Source organism: Nestor notabilis, unplaced genomic scaffold (assembly GCF_000696875.1).
Source record: "Nestor notabilis isolate BGI_N333 unplaced genomic scaffold, ASM69687v1 scaffold19798, whole genome shotgun sequence".
NCBI lineage: Eukaryota > Metazoa > Chordata > Aves > Psittaciformes > Psittacidae > Nestor > Nestor notabilis.
Window position 1 is genome coordinate 30,036 of NW_009941699.1, and position 15,292 is coordinate 45,327.

At 35.7% G+C, this 15,292-nt stretch overlaps 1 protein-coding gene across 1 annotated transcript in view; it reads right to left on the reverse strand.

The window, feature by feature from the left end:
* DNER (delta/notch-like EGF repeat containing) overlaps positions 1 to 15,040 on the reverse strand; it is a gene marked incomplete at its 5' end in the record, with an annotated part of 28,509 nt that extends 13,469 nt beyond the window's left edge. Inside the window, 3 exons of the mRNA XM_010021030.1 lie at positions 925 to 1,038; positions 4,313 to 4,435; positions 14,816 to 15,040. Coding sequence (XP_010019332.1) covers positions 925 to 1,038; positions 4,313 to 4,435; positions 14,816 to 15,040 — 462 coding nt within the window. The remainder of the gene's footprint in view (positions 1 to 924; positions 1,039 to 4,312; positions 4,436 to 14,815) is intronic.
* Positions 15,041 to 15,292: the final 252 nt, after the last annotated feature.

Below are 15,292 nucleotides of genomic sequence, written 5' to 3' on the forward strand. Positions count from 1 at the left end.
AACATCAAGTGTTCTGTAACTGTTTCAAGAAGAGTCTCACATAGCCTCCAAGAAGGAAGCATTATCCTCATTCATCCAGGTGAGGACTACCCTCACCCAAACCACATGTCTTATTTCTTTAAATATAAGCTCCATTCCAAGAAAATGTGGTATGACAATTTATCATGTATATTCTGAAGTGCTATACAACAATGTATTGCTGAGAAACAGCCACTGTTCAATGGAAACCTAATTCTTTATAAAAAATTGCCTGTTAACTAGCACAGATCAAAAAGCATTATTGTTTTTTGACCAGCTATGAAAGGGTTTATCTTTTACTATCACATTGGATATTACCTCACATGACTAACAGAGCATCAGGTTGCAAATTACCTTGACAGCAGGTATTTGGATTACACCAACCATGTCAGTTTAAATACAAGGCTAAAGGATGAAATGGGCTGCTTACCATTCCTCTGGAAGTGTAAATTGGTCCATAATGAGCACTTTGGGTTTTTAGCAATTGCATATTGAGGTCATGACTAAGTTGTTTCGTCAGCTCACAGTAATTAAGGTCAATGTTAAAAGATTTCCCAGTTTCAACAGTGTCCAATTAGTATATTAGCTTACCTGGAAGTCTTCAAAATGTTATTTTTAAAATGGAATCTAGTCTCAAGCAGTAAGGTCATGAGGTATGTTAAATAGTTGTTAGCTTAATGAATACTCTTTTTTTGTTTGCATGTTTTTTCTGCAAATTTTTTCAAGTTCAAAGCAGTTGCAAGTAGTATCAAGAACTTTTCATTCTCACTAGCCTGATTACAATTCAGCAAAGTCCAAATTCATTTCTTTCCTTGATGAAACACAGTCTTAATTGGTATGTGTCTTCTTCTGGACACAGTTAACACTGCCAACTAGATCTTCTGTGTAATGTAACAAATTACTTGCCTGTATATCCAGGTGCACAGATACATGTAGCATTTAGACCTTCACTGTCACAAGTCCCACCGTTCTGACAGTTGATGTTAAGACAAGGATCTTTGTACAGTTCACAGTGCCTTCCTGAAAAGGTGAAATTAGTAACTGCCATTAACATGACATACACTGACAGCATGAAATCAGTACACGCAATAACTTAATTTCACCTGGATGAGCACAATGATGTGCACCCTCTAAACCTGTCCTATTAGGCAAATGCCATAAGATTAAAGCCATATATTTTATGGTGCTTAAACTTTTTACATACATGCCTCCTCTCTGCTCTTCCCACACACTGAGACTTTGGGATAAGAAAGGTAGGAAAATTTCTGCTTACAAGAACTGCTGGAGTGCCTATGAAAAATCAGTGGTATAATAAAGCATAATCTGATCAGCTATCTAATATTCTTAAACAAAATGTAAACAACAGACTTCAGTAGGAATTTTATGTAATAACTTATTTAATGATACACATACACATTCTGATGCCTCTCGAATTTTTCAGGAAACTGAGTATAACTAAGCAATAAAAAGAGAAATTAATTTGTTCAGATGTATAGCTAAAACTAAATAATTGGGTGGCTCAACTTCATGCGACTACCTTTGTTCTTTCAGTTTCAGGTGTAGTCTATGTGAATTCAGTGGCTTTGTGCTGCAGAAGACAGTGCAAACCATATGTGGCAAACAGAACATAAAGCACAGGAAACTCCCACCTGGAGATGGGGACATGGGCTCTACTGGCACTGCTACATGCATCTTTTTCTCTGGAGCTACTTTTCAGATAAAACCAGAAAAACAAATGCATGACTGATCTGATCAATGCATGGATGAAAAGTAAATGTACGTATGTGAATAATGAATGATTGGTGGGACTTTGTTTATAATGTATCTAGTACAGTGAAATTAGCTTGCATTTAACGTACCTGCTTAATCCAGTAATGTAAGTTTTAAGTCTAAATCTAAGTATTATTACAATCCTTTGCTTGGGAATGAATCCAAAGTGACCACTTAGCTAAAATCTTAAACTGTCTCCCAAGTTTTTGCATTATACTTTTTTCAAGAATTTCAACAAACTGAAGAGCGGAACAGATTTTTAAATGCTTCCATGTGATAACACTTAAAAATTACAAACACATTTTTCACTTTTTAAGGTTGTTCACGTTTCTAAATCCTTACTGCCCCGCAAACTATAAAGATGCATAGTCAATAGGAGCATTAAATCATATTAAGTGTAAAAACTGCAATGCAGCTTTGGCATCAGGAAATGTTTCTAAGCATGAGGTAGTGAATGACAGTAAAGGAATTGTGTTGCTTGTGGAGGTTACAGAAGCTATTATGATGGAGAACGGGAATAGGTTAGAATATATGTGAAAAGTAGACATGCATCTGATCCTGCCTTATTCCTGCCCAACCTCTTTCATTAATATAGTTGTGTTCCCCTGGAATGGGGTAGTTTGTGAATTTGTATTTGGAGAGTATGAGATGCAGAACTATAGAGAGGTAAAATTAATGAGAAAATAGAGTCTTTAGAGAAAAGAATATGAGAAAGAAAATCAGTACCAAAAAAAGGAAGAAATTGGACACATCAGGCATATGTACACAACAAATTTATTTTATGAGTGAGTGATTAAAAGGAATGAACTTAATTCTCTGGTATTCAACACTGCAGTTATGTACAGCAATGCAAGCTTACATAAGTTATATTTTTTAAATTCTATTTTAAAAAATCCTGTAAGTTAATTGTGATAATTAAAAAAATACATAAAAGCAACTTATTTAAAATGCATGTAGCTTTTATTTACATATGTACATACACACACACACACACACACACACACACACACACACACTCACTACAGACCTACTGAAATCATTTGGTCAGTCTGTCAGCAGCAAAAAGGCAGAGCACTCTGAGCATCCTGCAGAGAAGCAGCAGAAGCCAGCAGAGCCAAGAGCCTGCAGGTACATGCTGGCATACACTTCAGTCCAGACAACTGATGACAAGCGATAACAGCTCTTGTCTATGTGCCAGCCTGGGGGGTATGGAGGCAGAAGTGGGGACTGCAGATAGGGGGGCTGGGTTGGTGGTAGCAAAATTGAGGCCTCTAATGGCCTACGTATTATCTTGAGCTGAGTACCTCAGCTCTATTCATTAGTGCCACTGAATACCTTAAGTGCTGGGATGAAGAAAGCTCAGTAATCAGCAAAAACTGCTTATGGGACGAGGTCCCCTGCTTTCATTAAAAGCAAAGTGTGCTGCACACACAGTGCTTTTAGCTGAATGTACAGGTTGGATGAGAACAGAACATGAAGTCATAACATTGTGGTTAAGTGATCTTTAAACTGTCATGAAAAGCTGAGGGTCATTTCCTCACTAAGACTCTAAAATGATTAAGTCTGTATCTGTTGTCAAACAGCAGTGAATTAACCAACATGAAATACGTATTTAGCCTCAAGCAGTTGTTAAGTGAGCATTACATATCAACACAGATAAGGACTGATATACTTAATGAAAAAATGGGGTAATGTTCCTTAAAACATAGTCATTGTATCTAAAAAAAAATACATATATTAATACTAATACCATATAAAATTACATTCAAAATGCTCTCTCAGCATGATTCAAAAGAGAATACACCAAAAAGTATCAGTTCAGCCCTCCACAGAAGGACATGTCACAGACAGCAGATACATGCTACTCTGTGTAAAGCTGAAATCCACTGCAAGAGAACAGATTTTGTGTATCAAAACACATAATTTTTTCCTCTATTTTATAAATTATTTGAGAAATGCCAGAGACCAATTCCATTTGGATGTATCTAGGAATACATGCAGATAACATGGGAAAGCAGTCACAGACCTACTACTGTCTCTTGGCTTTATGGTCTTCTAAATGAACAATCAACATAAAGCTTTCATATTTACTCTGTTATGCTAATCTGTTTCAAATACTAACATTTTATTACTAAGTTTTTAATTCACTTCACCAGAGAAAATAAACAAAAACAGGAATTTGAAAGGCCTCCATGTAATGGCTCCTCACAATAACTGATGAAAATATGTATTTACCTGTTAAATATGTATGTTACCTTTTAAAAACTCATCACCTTCTAACGTATCTTACAAACAGCAGAAAATAAGTACACATAAGAAGAACAGAGAGAAGCCATTTGTCCCCCGACAAGGACATGCATTCCTCACAGATCCACTAAACTACTCATTTGAATAAAGATTAGAGGATCGGGATCTACATTGATGTTTCTTTCTGTTAATTTTAGACGTGGGATTTATTTCTGCTCAGTGAAGGATATTATATATCTCTGTCTGTAACAGAAACAAGACACAAACCCCATCCTACCTTCATATTCAGCAAGGCACACGCACTCATAACTGTTGACGAGGTCTCTGCAGGTGGCTCCATTCTGGCAGGGTGCAGAAAGACATTCGTTATATTCCTCTTCGCAGTAAAGGCCATGGTAACCTAAATCACACAAAGAGGAAATAAAACAAGCTGTGAAACACTTGCCAGTAAAATTTTACAATTAGGCAACTACAGACTGTGGGCAGATGCTTGGTAATTGAAATACGCTGCACAGACAGGTACATGTTAAGATACTGATTTTGAGGACATCTCCCCAGGTGAAAATTACCAAAAAGAAAAAAAAAAAAACAAACAAACCCAAAAACACAACCAAAAAAAAAAAACAAACACCAAAACCCTGGAAGCACAATATTCTGAGAGAAGTCCCAGATGTTGCCCCTGCAACAAACCACAGCAAGGCCATGAGCACGGAGACTGGTGACCAAGGCCACCAGGAACAATGAGAATACCCACGCTCTAACTGTAAAAAGGAATAGTCTAAGAGTATAGACGTATCTCCTGTCTTTCTTGGATCCTTGCATCAAAGCCACTTTTCATCAAAGTGGTGATAATTGTGTAACAGTAGTTAGAATGATAATATATTTGAACTTAATGCTGTAAAATGTCAAAACACTGTAGAAGCATTAAGATACTTAATTTTTTACAATATTCCCAAGATGTAGGCAGGTGTTACGGCCCGATTATGCAGACATAGAAAATAGGAGCAAAGGAAAACTACAAGACTTGTTAATGGCCACTGTCATTTATACCATTTGGTTAAGAAATAACGAGTTAATCCACCTGACATAGCACTTCTCTCATTATTTAGTCTGCCATATGATCATTAGTCTTAACAGTAGTTGAAATTACATACTAGGCATAGTATATCAGGTCTAAGTAGTACCTACTCATATGAATAACAGCATTCATTAGATTCATGTAACAGGAAATAAATACCTGTAATGCTAAAATATGTTTGCCTGATAATATTGGTTACTTGGTATTAAATATGAGGAATCATAAGCCTGGTCATCTTGAAGACTATTGTATTTGATACCAAGAAACTTATTTAATTCCTCTTCAACAGTCCAGGTATATACTTCTCTTAACGAAAAGCTTCCTCTCCTTTATTGTTGCTTTTTTCTTTTCTTTTGTTTTTTTCTTCCTTTTTTTTTTTTTAATCTTTCTTGAGGTGGGGCCTTTCCAACTCCAGAAACAATGTCTAAATTTACAGGCAATTAGTACATCAACAAGAAAAAAAAGAAAATTGATTGGTCATAATGCTTAGTAAGCACAAATAATGCATTTAAATGCAATATGAACACTGCTTTCTTCCTGACATACAAGCACAGAAGAATTATAAAACTGCTAGTGTGTTTGACTAATGAAAAGAGTACTAGGCAATTCGCTTGAGTCTTTCTAAGTAGTTGTTTCCCCCTCTTTGGGGATACAGGGAGTGCTTCATAATTAGACAAATTAAATTCTGAACCTTCCCGTAAAGGTAATAGATTAAACAGAATATGTTGTTATCTTTTTGAAAGTAGGAATAGTACAGGTATTTCTACTAAACCATGCATCTTTCAAAATGTTTAATCCTTTCCTGGAAATTACAGCAAACAACTGAGTGACCAGACTTTTGCATTTTCTACATCTCTTCAACTGTTAGCTACATGCTGTTATTAACTGCAAATCATAGCATCAGACTTGGGGCATCACACAGGCCACCTCCCTCTCAAGCAAATCAAAGACCACACAGTTAACATCATCTGAACTGGCTGGATAATTAAAACTAATTAGTGTTTTAGATGTTTAAGAAAATGGTTTGGCTGCATGAAACCACAACACCATCTCTTCTTTACCCATCCATGAAAAGATGAAGATGGAAATTCTAGCCGATACTACTTTCCACAGGGTAACACCAGAGACACCTTATACACAGTGGTTACTGAACACTTCCCTGTTGGGCTGTTATTTTATATTTGCCTAGTACTGAAGAAAAAAAAACCCAAACCATAGACTAGGAAATTTTTGTTTGTTTTAAACAACATCCTGTCTCTATTTGTCAAATTTTCTCAGTGCTTGAAATTTCATTCTGATGAAGTCTACATTGCACTTTTAAGAAGGCAGTTTCAAATATGCTTTCATATTAAAAACACAGGTTTACAAAGAATAGTCATACTGAGAAGATGTGCTGTGCATGTTAACAGTAGATAAGGACACTTGTCCTGCCCAAACCCTGGATTAATTTTGGTTAAATCTGTTAAACATTTCACCTTCTTGACTCGTCATAGCAAATATTCCCATTGACCTCCTGTTATTGTGATATAATACATCTAATATGTACTTGTAATCTATACTATCATACCATACACTGGAACAGCTTTTATATACTTTTAAAAAAAATCTTAATTTACTCATTACATATAGCTATAAAAGCAATAGATAAATAAGATACAGTGAATGAAGATGCAATGGGTATGAATAAAGATGCCAAGGAAAAGGCCTAAAAAACAGATCTAGATTCTGCAGTGTGATTTTACTACTTCAGAAAATCTCCAGTTAGAAGCAAAACTTATAGGCATGAAATGAGGATATCTTACATGAACAAAGAACCAAAGTGACGGGCATATTCTCAGTGGTAATCTCTATTCACTCTCCTGGTCTAAATTTCAAAAAAAATGCTCAGAGAACCATAGAAAGACAACAAATGCCACCTTCACTCACCATTTTCTTCCCCCTTCCCCTCCATTATGTATAATTCAAAATAAAACTGTGTGAGGACATGTCAGTATTGCACAAGATGTATATGCAATATTACCCATTTGATTCTTCACAAAATTGTCTTTTCATAGGAAATAGTTGAATGCAGCTTATTAAGAAACACCTCTGAACCACTTTCTCCAAAGCTGTTAGCCAGGCAATACAGAATTCATTATGCTAAATGTTATGGGTTTTCTTATTAGCATGTAATGTTATCTAGCTTATGATGAAGAGAATTATCCCTATGTAGTGACAGCTGTAGCCAACATATAAACCATCAAAATCAGAAAACTTCAAAGAAAAACATATGGGAATTCCCTGTAAAATTTTTCCAGTTCTCACCTTTCAAAGGCAACAGGAGGAACTGTGTGACTGAATAGTTGTCTGGTTTCGGAAATCAATATGAGGCTACCGTATCACCTCTTTAGGATTAGGACAGCCCACGCTACGAGACGCTGCACACAGTGAAGGAAAGATATTTTCTCTCTCCACGAGAGGGCAGATGTCGCCCACACACGATTTCACCCTCGACTTCCTCACCTTGGTGCCAGCAGCTTCCTTCTGCTGTAACTGCTGTGATGGAGAAAGTTCTGCTGCAGAACCAGGCACCAGAGGGAAAGGCGCGTTTCTTCCCATGGAGCTGAGAGGCACCATAACATTCCTAACAAGCACTTCTTTTTGTATTTCTGCTTTTAAATTGTATTGCTTTTAAATTGTATTGATATATAAACCATATATTATACTGGATACACACATTTATATTTAAAAAGACTACATAAATAATTTATGTATTTTTGTTAAAGGATTTAGATGGTAACAGGAGAATTCTTCATAGAAAACTTCTGAATAACATATTCCAGTCTAGTCGCTTCCTCTTTTTCTAGTAACATTATGATTCTGCTGCTTCTATGTCCACAAGCGATGCCAAATGCAGCTATCCGCATTTTTTTGTGGTGCATAACATTTCTGTGGACATATTCAGAAAAAAGAAATAATACCTACATTAACTACACCTTTGTCCTAGGTTCCAGCTGCTGTGTCCTAAGCAGGGGAAAAAAAAAAAAACACTCTGGGCATTGCAGCTTCAGAAAGCTTCAACTGATAATAATAGACTTTTTGTTTTCCAGGTCACTAGAAATTGGATATGACTTCAAAAACAGCACCTTCATGAACTCAAGCAGAACTTGCCAGTGATGTTCCCATTCTGATGTGCCCTCTTCAAAGGCTGGGGAATGGACAGGGAACCTAAAAAAACCCAAACCCTTAAAGATGTTCCTATGTTACCTCTTCTCCCTCTACATGACTGTCCCTCTTCTACTGGCCTTTACAAAGCAGAAACAGACCTATTGCCACAGTCCTCTGGATTCCTAAGTCCTTACTTCTGTTTCTTAAACAACAGGGATGCTGCCTTGAAGAGACTAGGGCATTTGCCTGATGCTGCCTGGCATGGTCTTCAGACAGCTACATGCCAAGGTGCACTGTCTTTGCATGTGGCCATGTTAAAAACTCAAAAGGAAGAAACTGGGAAAGGGAGTGTATAATCTGTGTCATACAGGCTGATGAGGAGAAGCTATGGGTTTTGACAAAGCCTTCAACAGCAGTTGACAGAGCAAAAGATATAGCAGTCCAACCTCCAGAGAGTATCTGCACGATTAGATTAACAAAAGAGAAAAGGAGAAGCTTACTCTCCCCTTTATAAATCAATACAGAACAAAGTTGAAAGCTTTCAAGGTTTTCTTAGACATTAGCTCCTCAACAGTGATACCCTGGCTTAACCACACTTAACACCAGCAAACAGAGGCAGCAAGACTAAAATCCCTCTTTATGGGACGGCCTAATGGGATTCAACACAAAAGAACTCTATTTTGCCGTGAACAGCATCAGTTCGTATATATGGCCACTCAGTAATAGAGAATTGCATTTTATATAGTCAAGAAATAAATGTGTTCAGTTAAACTCTGAGCTTATATAGCAATTAAATAAGAGAAAGAGAGAAGAGTTGCTCCAGATGGCAGGAAGGTAGGAAGGAATGCTTACCAGCCATGGCCAGATTGCATAGAGGGTTGTTTTAATGTAGAAGTGGAAACAAGATAAAGAAACAGAAGCTTTATTGCTTCACAGACAGTCTTGAACTGGGATTAACCTAAAGTCTCTTCTTCCAGAGCTTGCATTCCTGCCCCAGTTCCAAACTGTGGGAAGGGAAAAGACAGAGAAAAGAAAAATGGCAACTGCTTCAGACAAATGTTGCACTTGCCTCTGCAAAGGCACCAAGATAAATCTATGTTCCTATAAACATCTATCAAGCTGCATGAGCCAAGAAATCTCCATAGCACTACTTCTCAAGTTGGCACCATTCTTAATACCCTGTAAAATTTTTTCTGACACTCCTCATTTATTTTATTCTTTTTTCCCAAAAAAATGTTCTATATGTGTTATCACATATATTTTGAAAGTTAAGGGCAGGTGTTAAATGTCTGTACATGTGTATTGCAGTTTCAAACTCCATACCCCTATGTCTCTAAGAAAGCCAAATGTAAAACTTTTCTGTAATATTCAGTTATTCAATTTCTGGATATATTTCTTTGCTTTTGGCCAGATAAAATTAAAAAAGAATATATTAAATATGCACATCTGAAATTGATAACAGCCACTCTATTAAAATACTGGAGTATAAAGAGAAAAAAGGCTTAAGAGGAAAGGTTTCAGAGAAGGAAGAAACTGCATTGGGATTCAGGGACTAAAGAAACAGACACAATGGAGTCCCACTGGTTTCATAAGCCAGGTTTGAGATGAGAAATCCACCAAATGAGCACATGGATTTTTATCAGGATTAATTCTTTAATATGGGGTAAGCACAAAAACCCATGATACAAACTATGCATCTCATGTCCAAACACTGGGTATTTCTTTGCTTCCTCTAAAAGGCCTGGTGATAAGCATTAATAATTGGGATGTCGAATAATGTATTTGAAGACATAAAGTTTCATGTGCAATTTAAAAATCACACACATAATACAAAAGTAGATATGTAAGTAGAAGTTAATAAGTGTATCCAACTTGGAAATAACTTACACACTTCCCCCCCCCACCATGCTGGAAATAAGAATATTCAAAAGTATTAGACTGCTTTCCAAGTTAACTTACACAAATTAGCTCTTCTATACAAGCTATTAGATGAGGTAGGTTATCTATAATGATCCCCACAGTGAAAGCCAACACATGAGAAAAATCAATAGTAAATGCCTGGTTGTGCATGTTCTGCAAATTGCACAGATATGCAAGTTTAACTACTATTATTTATCATTCTTTGAATCTCAACACTGGCCAAAAAAGCATAGAAACCAAACTGCCCAATCAAGGAGATTTTTATAGACCTTGGGCTAATTGGAACTGTTTAAAATTCCTCTTTTAATTTTTGAGGTGGAAGTAACACAGATGAAAATCTAGCTGACACTATGCCTGAAGGTAGAAACAGTGCATAAAGGAAGAATGGCATCAGGTCACACATATGAACAAAACTCTGCAGCATTTTGCTCTCTAATAAGAAATTTTATCCTCTGTGAAACACCTAAAAAACCCCAAACAAACAAAACCAAAAACCAAACAAAAAAAACCCCAACCAAACAAGAAAACCCAAACCATTATGGCATCCTGGAGCTGAACACAAAAATAAGTGGCAGGTTCTAAGGTTTTTTAAACAGTATGTTTCAGATATACCCTATAACCAAGATAGAAGAAAATTCTAAAATGTCATTTTATAAACTCACCATTAGTATATTTCAAAACCAAATAGGAATTTAGGGACATGTCTGAAAGCGAAAGACTCCTGTACAAAGAAGTCAGTGGTCCAGGAGCTGGCCCACCAATGCCGAGAGCCTGCAAGCCAGAAAGCCGCAGAGTCTAGAGGCAGACATAATTTCTTTCCTCTTTATGTATAGTAATACCTTTCTGTAGTTCAGTAAGTTTGTTATTAACCCATTAACCTTTGATAATGCTACTAAACTGCACAAAAATTTTATTCATCCACTTTACAAGTAATATAACAGAGACCGTCAAAGTCTCTACAGGCAAAATTATAAATAGAATCCAGCTTTTTAATATCCCAACACATAACTCATCCACTTTATCTAATTCCTTTTTGATAGAGATACTAGGAATCCTGAAGTTTAATTTCTCTTGTCTACATTACACACAATAAAACAGTGTGTGTTATGATGCATCCTAAATGCTGATCTATACAGAAGTTAACTCCCATTCATCTACTATCCCTTTAACTCGGGAAATCTCTGAAGATAATTGGTCCAAATCCTGCTGCTATGACTTAAAAAAACCTGAAAACAAATAATGGTATGTTCATAACAATTAAAAGGCATAAAAGAAGGAAACAAATTATTCTAACTGGTTCTATCTTGCTAACACTTAGGTGCAGTTCTTTAACAATCTTTTGAGATGTTATCCAAGTTTCTAAATTATTGCAGGTTAATGACAAACTCACACAATTCGGCTTTTTGTTTCACCTCTATATGAAACAAGTAATGATATATGTAGAGAGAACTCCTTCTGAAACAAATTGTCATTTTTAAAAGTGAAGTTTACAGCAGTCTACAAAAGGTCTGGAAAGAAATAAAAAAAAAAAAAAAAAGAATATATATTTTTCCAATTAAATTTCACACAAAGAGCAACACAAAAGAGTTCAACTATAGGACTGCTGCGTATTGTCTTGGATGCAACTTCTATGACTTCTCATCTGGCTAGCTTTTAAAAACACAAATATTATGTCAGTAAAAGAAAGTTTCCATAATATGAGAGTCTGAGACTACTTTTAAGTCCTGAGAGACACAGAATTAATTTGAACAAGCCTATCTAACAACTTATAATCAGATTTAGGTGACAAATTTCGGAAAAGAAACCCCAACTTTTATTTGTCTGATAATATTTAACTAGCTTTGTTTGTTTGTTTGTTTGTGTGTTTATTTGAACCAAACGCAAAGTATATTCTGAAGAAGATAAAAACTTCCCTGGTTTACTTGGAAAAAGAAACGCTTAGTTTTTCCCACCATGAGTGACATGGGAAAGGGCACTGGTTCTGAACAGCTCCAAATACTCCAGTTAGAAAATCAGATCCCTTTTTATAACAGAAAGTCAGAAGAAAAATTTCTTGCACTGATTATGAAATTCAGGTTTCTGTTGACTTGAATTATATTCGCATCCCAAGGTAAGATATCTCTTCTTGTGTTTTGATTTCTACAATTCAATACATTTAAATTGTGACAATCTGTTTTACAACTTTGCAAGAGTATACATGCACAGCACTGGTAGTCTTAATGCGCTTCTTCAGCCTCCAGGTTTTTTTCAGTCAACTGTTGTTTCATTCATATACTAAAAACCACTTAAATATTAAACCATATTTATACTCTTTGATCCCTTTCCTTGTTGTCCAGAGTGAGGCACCTCCTCATCTCAGTAGTTCCTCCACCCTCTGTAGAGATTTTTCTTGGCCATGCCTTTACTGCTCATACCATTCAACAGCTAGAAAAACAGCAGGTTTCTGATACAAATACAAACAAGTCAACAAAATACTTGCTGTCCAAACAAGGAATAGTTGGTGTTAGCAAGTAACTTTTGTAGCCCTTCCCAGTGACTGCTTTTTTTCCCCATCTTTCTGGAAGTTTTTTATACTTCAAACGTTTTTTCCTGTTCACTCCCTCTGCTATTTAGTCCTTCTAGCAGCTGTGTGAGAAGAATAATACCCAAAATAAAACATTAAACTATTAAATTCTCAGTTCTAAAAATGAATTTAGGAAAATAGCACTTGGCAACTTCAACTACATACAGTCAAAAAGATATTTTGTCAAACGTAGAACTTATTATCAACTGATGAATTCTAGTTTGTGCTCTCAGTAGAACAGGGTTTGCTAGTGCTATTTAAATATGATTAGGTCTGTTACTCTTCATTTCAATACCAATTGTTTTCTCTAAGGATTTCTCTATTATGCAAATGAACAGCAAAGTGTTTAAACACTTCAAAAAGTAAGACTGAAAATTTGTACTGAAAGAATTATTACCTTCACCTCCTGAAATATATAAAATTAACTATGTTAGGAAATACTCTTCTGCATTACATAATGCCATTCTTCTGTTCAGATGAAAACTGGCCACACCATTCACGGAAATCTCTGGACTGAAAATATGTGAGGTCACTTAAACATCAGGACCTATCTTGCCACGAAAATCTACCTACCCTCTGGTTGCTATCAGAAGAACTGAGGATGCTTCCTGAAAAACTGTCCATAAAATTGAGGGGTTTTTGTTGTTGTTGTTAAATAAGTAAATACATCTCAATGATTTAAGCTTTTACATGAGATTCTTATAATCCTGTAGGTCTAAATTCACTTCTGCTGAACAACAAATGAATTACAAGATAACACTACTATGTATTGTCTCCATTTCACTTTCATAATTTTCTCCTTTATAAAGAAGTAGGTAATTTAATTATAAATCTGTCAAATCCAAACTATACATTTCCATTGGCTTCTCTTCATTTGAAAGTACCTCTCCAAAAACAACTTCTAATGGTCCTTTTCATGTCTCTAAATAGCAGTCATAAATTCTGGCACCTTGTAAAGATGCTGCATTAGTAGATATCATTACAAACTCCCCAAATCCATAAATACCCACAAACATGAGATTGGTAGAATACCTGCACATCCTGCTAACTGAGAAGGAAGGGAAAAGAGGTGGAGAATTGTGACTGGTTTCCCACAAGACAAGGCAAAGCAGCAGAGAGAAGATATTCCTCTGAAAGGAACTCTGTATAACATGCATGTTACAGCATTATGTATATGCAGAGCTACTAACTATCCAATACCACCTCTTAATTTATTCCTGGTGCACTGGGAATTTATTTTCCTCTTAACCTCTGCAGTTTTCAAGTTTATAGTTTAAAATATATATATATTTTAAAAAGTGCCAAAATAATCAAAATTATTCAAATGAAAACAAATATGATTTTCATTCTGTAAGTGCTTAAGCAGTAGTGGATGTGCAGCCCATGGTATCATTCATTCTAACTGCTACTTCACCTACTAATTATCATTTCTAAAATGCATAAAGGAAGCTATAAGTATCCCAATATTCTGCTAATTTGGTACGATTAAGAAAAAAAAACCAAGAGCTAAGGAAAATGCAACCCAGGCACCATGCATTGTTAGGCTATATTGTCAAACAGTTACTAGCTGAATCTACTAGCTATACTTATCTAAGCTTTATCACTGGAACTTCTGAGGAGAGAAAATTATGTAAACACAGGTGGCAGAACTGAACCCTTTGGGATAGCCAATTTTTTTTCCTTCTCTACCTTTGTTCACCTGCCTCATTTCCACTCCTTCCACAATGATTAGTGTCACTTCTTCTATGTGACATGGAAACCATATTTTGTAACAACAAATGACACTGATACCTCACCTTAAAAAGGTTTATCCTGCAGACTACTATTTTATAATACAGCTGTAGATATCAACTAAGCCATGTGGATCTCAGTGGGTATTTTCAGTGCTCATTCTGCAATTTTTAATTTTCAAAATGGAATATGTAGATTCTTATCATTATTTTAAACAGACAGAATATCTGCTCAATATGTTTTATACACTGAAAAGATAAAAAGTCATTTCAAACTGTATATCGGATATACATATAAAAATACTAGAAGATTCAAAAAACAGGTAACTGGTTGGTACAAACCAGGGATACAGAGGCATCTGTAGCTGGTTCCAACACTGCGACAAATGCCATGTGCACAAGGATTCAGAGCACAGAAGTCAATCAGCTGAGCACATGTAGGTCCTGTAAATCCAGGACTACAACTGCAAGAGAAGGCAAGTCTGTCTGCATAACAGGTTCCATTGTTCTGGCAGGGAGATGACGCACAAGGGTCTATTTTTTCTTCACACAAGGTTCCTAAAAACCCTAAAAGAAATAAATGGTTTTTATAAGTAAGCATTCTGCTATGCGTACACTTTTAATAACCAAAGCAAGTTAAAAGTCATTGATATAGCCATATTCTTATTTTTTTAGTGCTATGAAAATTACAAAATTACACACTTCCTATATATATTAAACTAATTTTATCCGTTAACATGGTATAATAAAAGATGCTTCAGGTAGATTCATACTATCATATCATTAAGGCAGTGAACTGCAAAAACGTATGTTGAATTG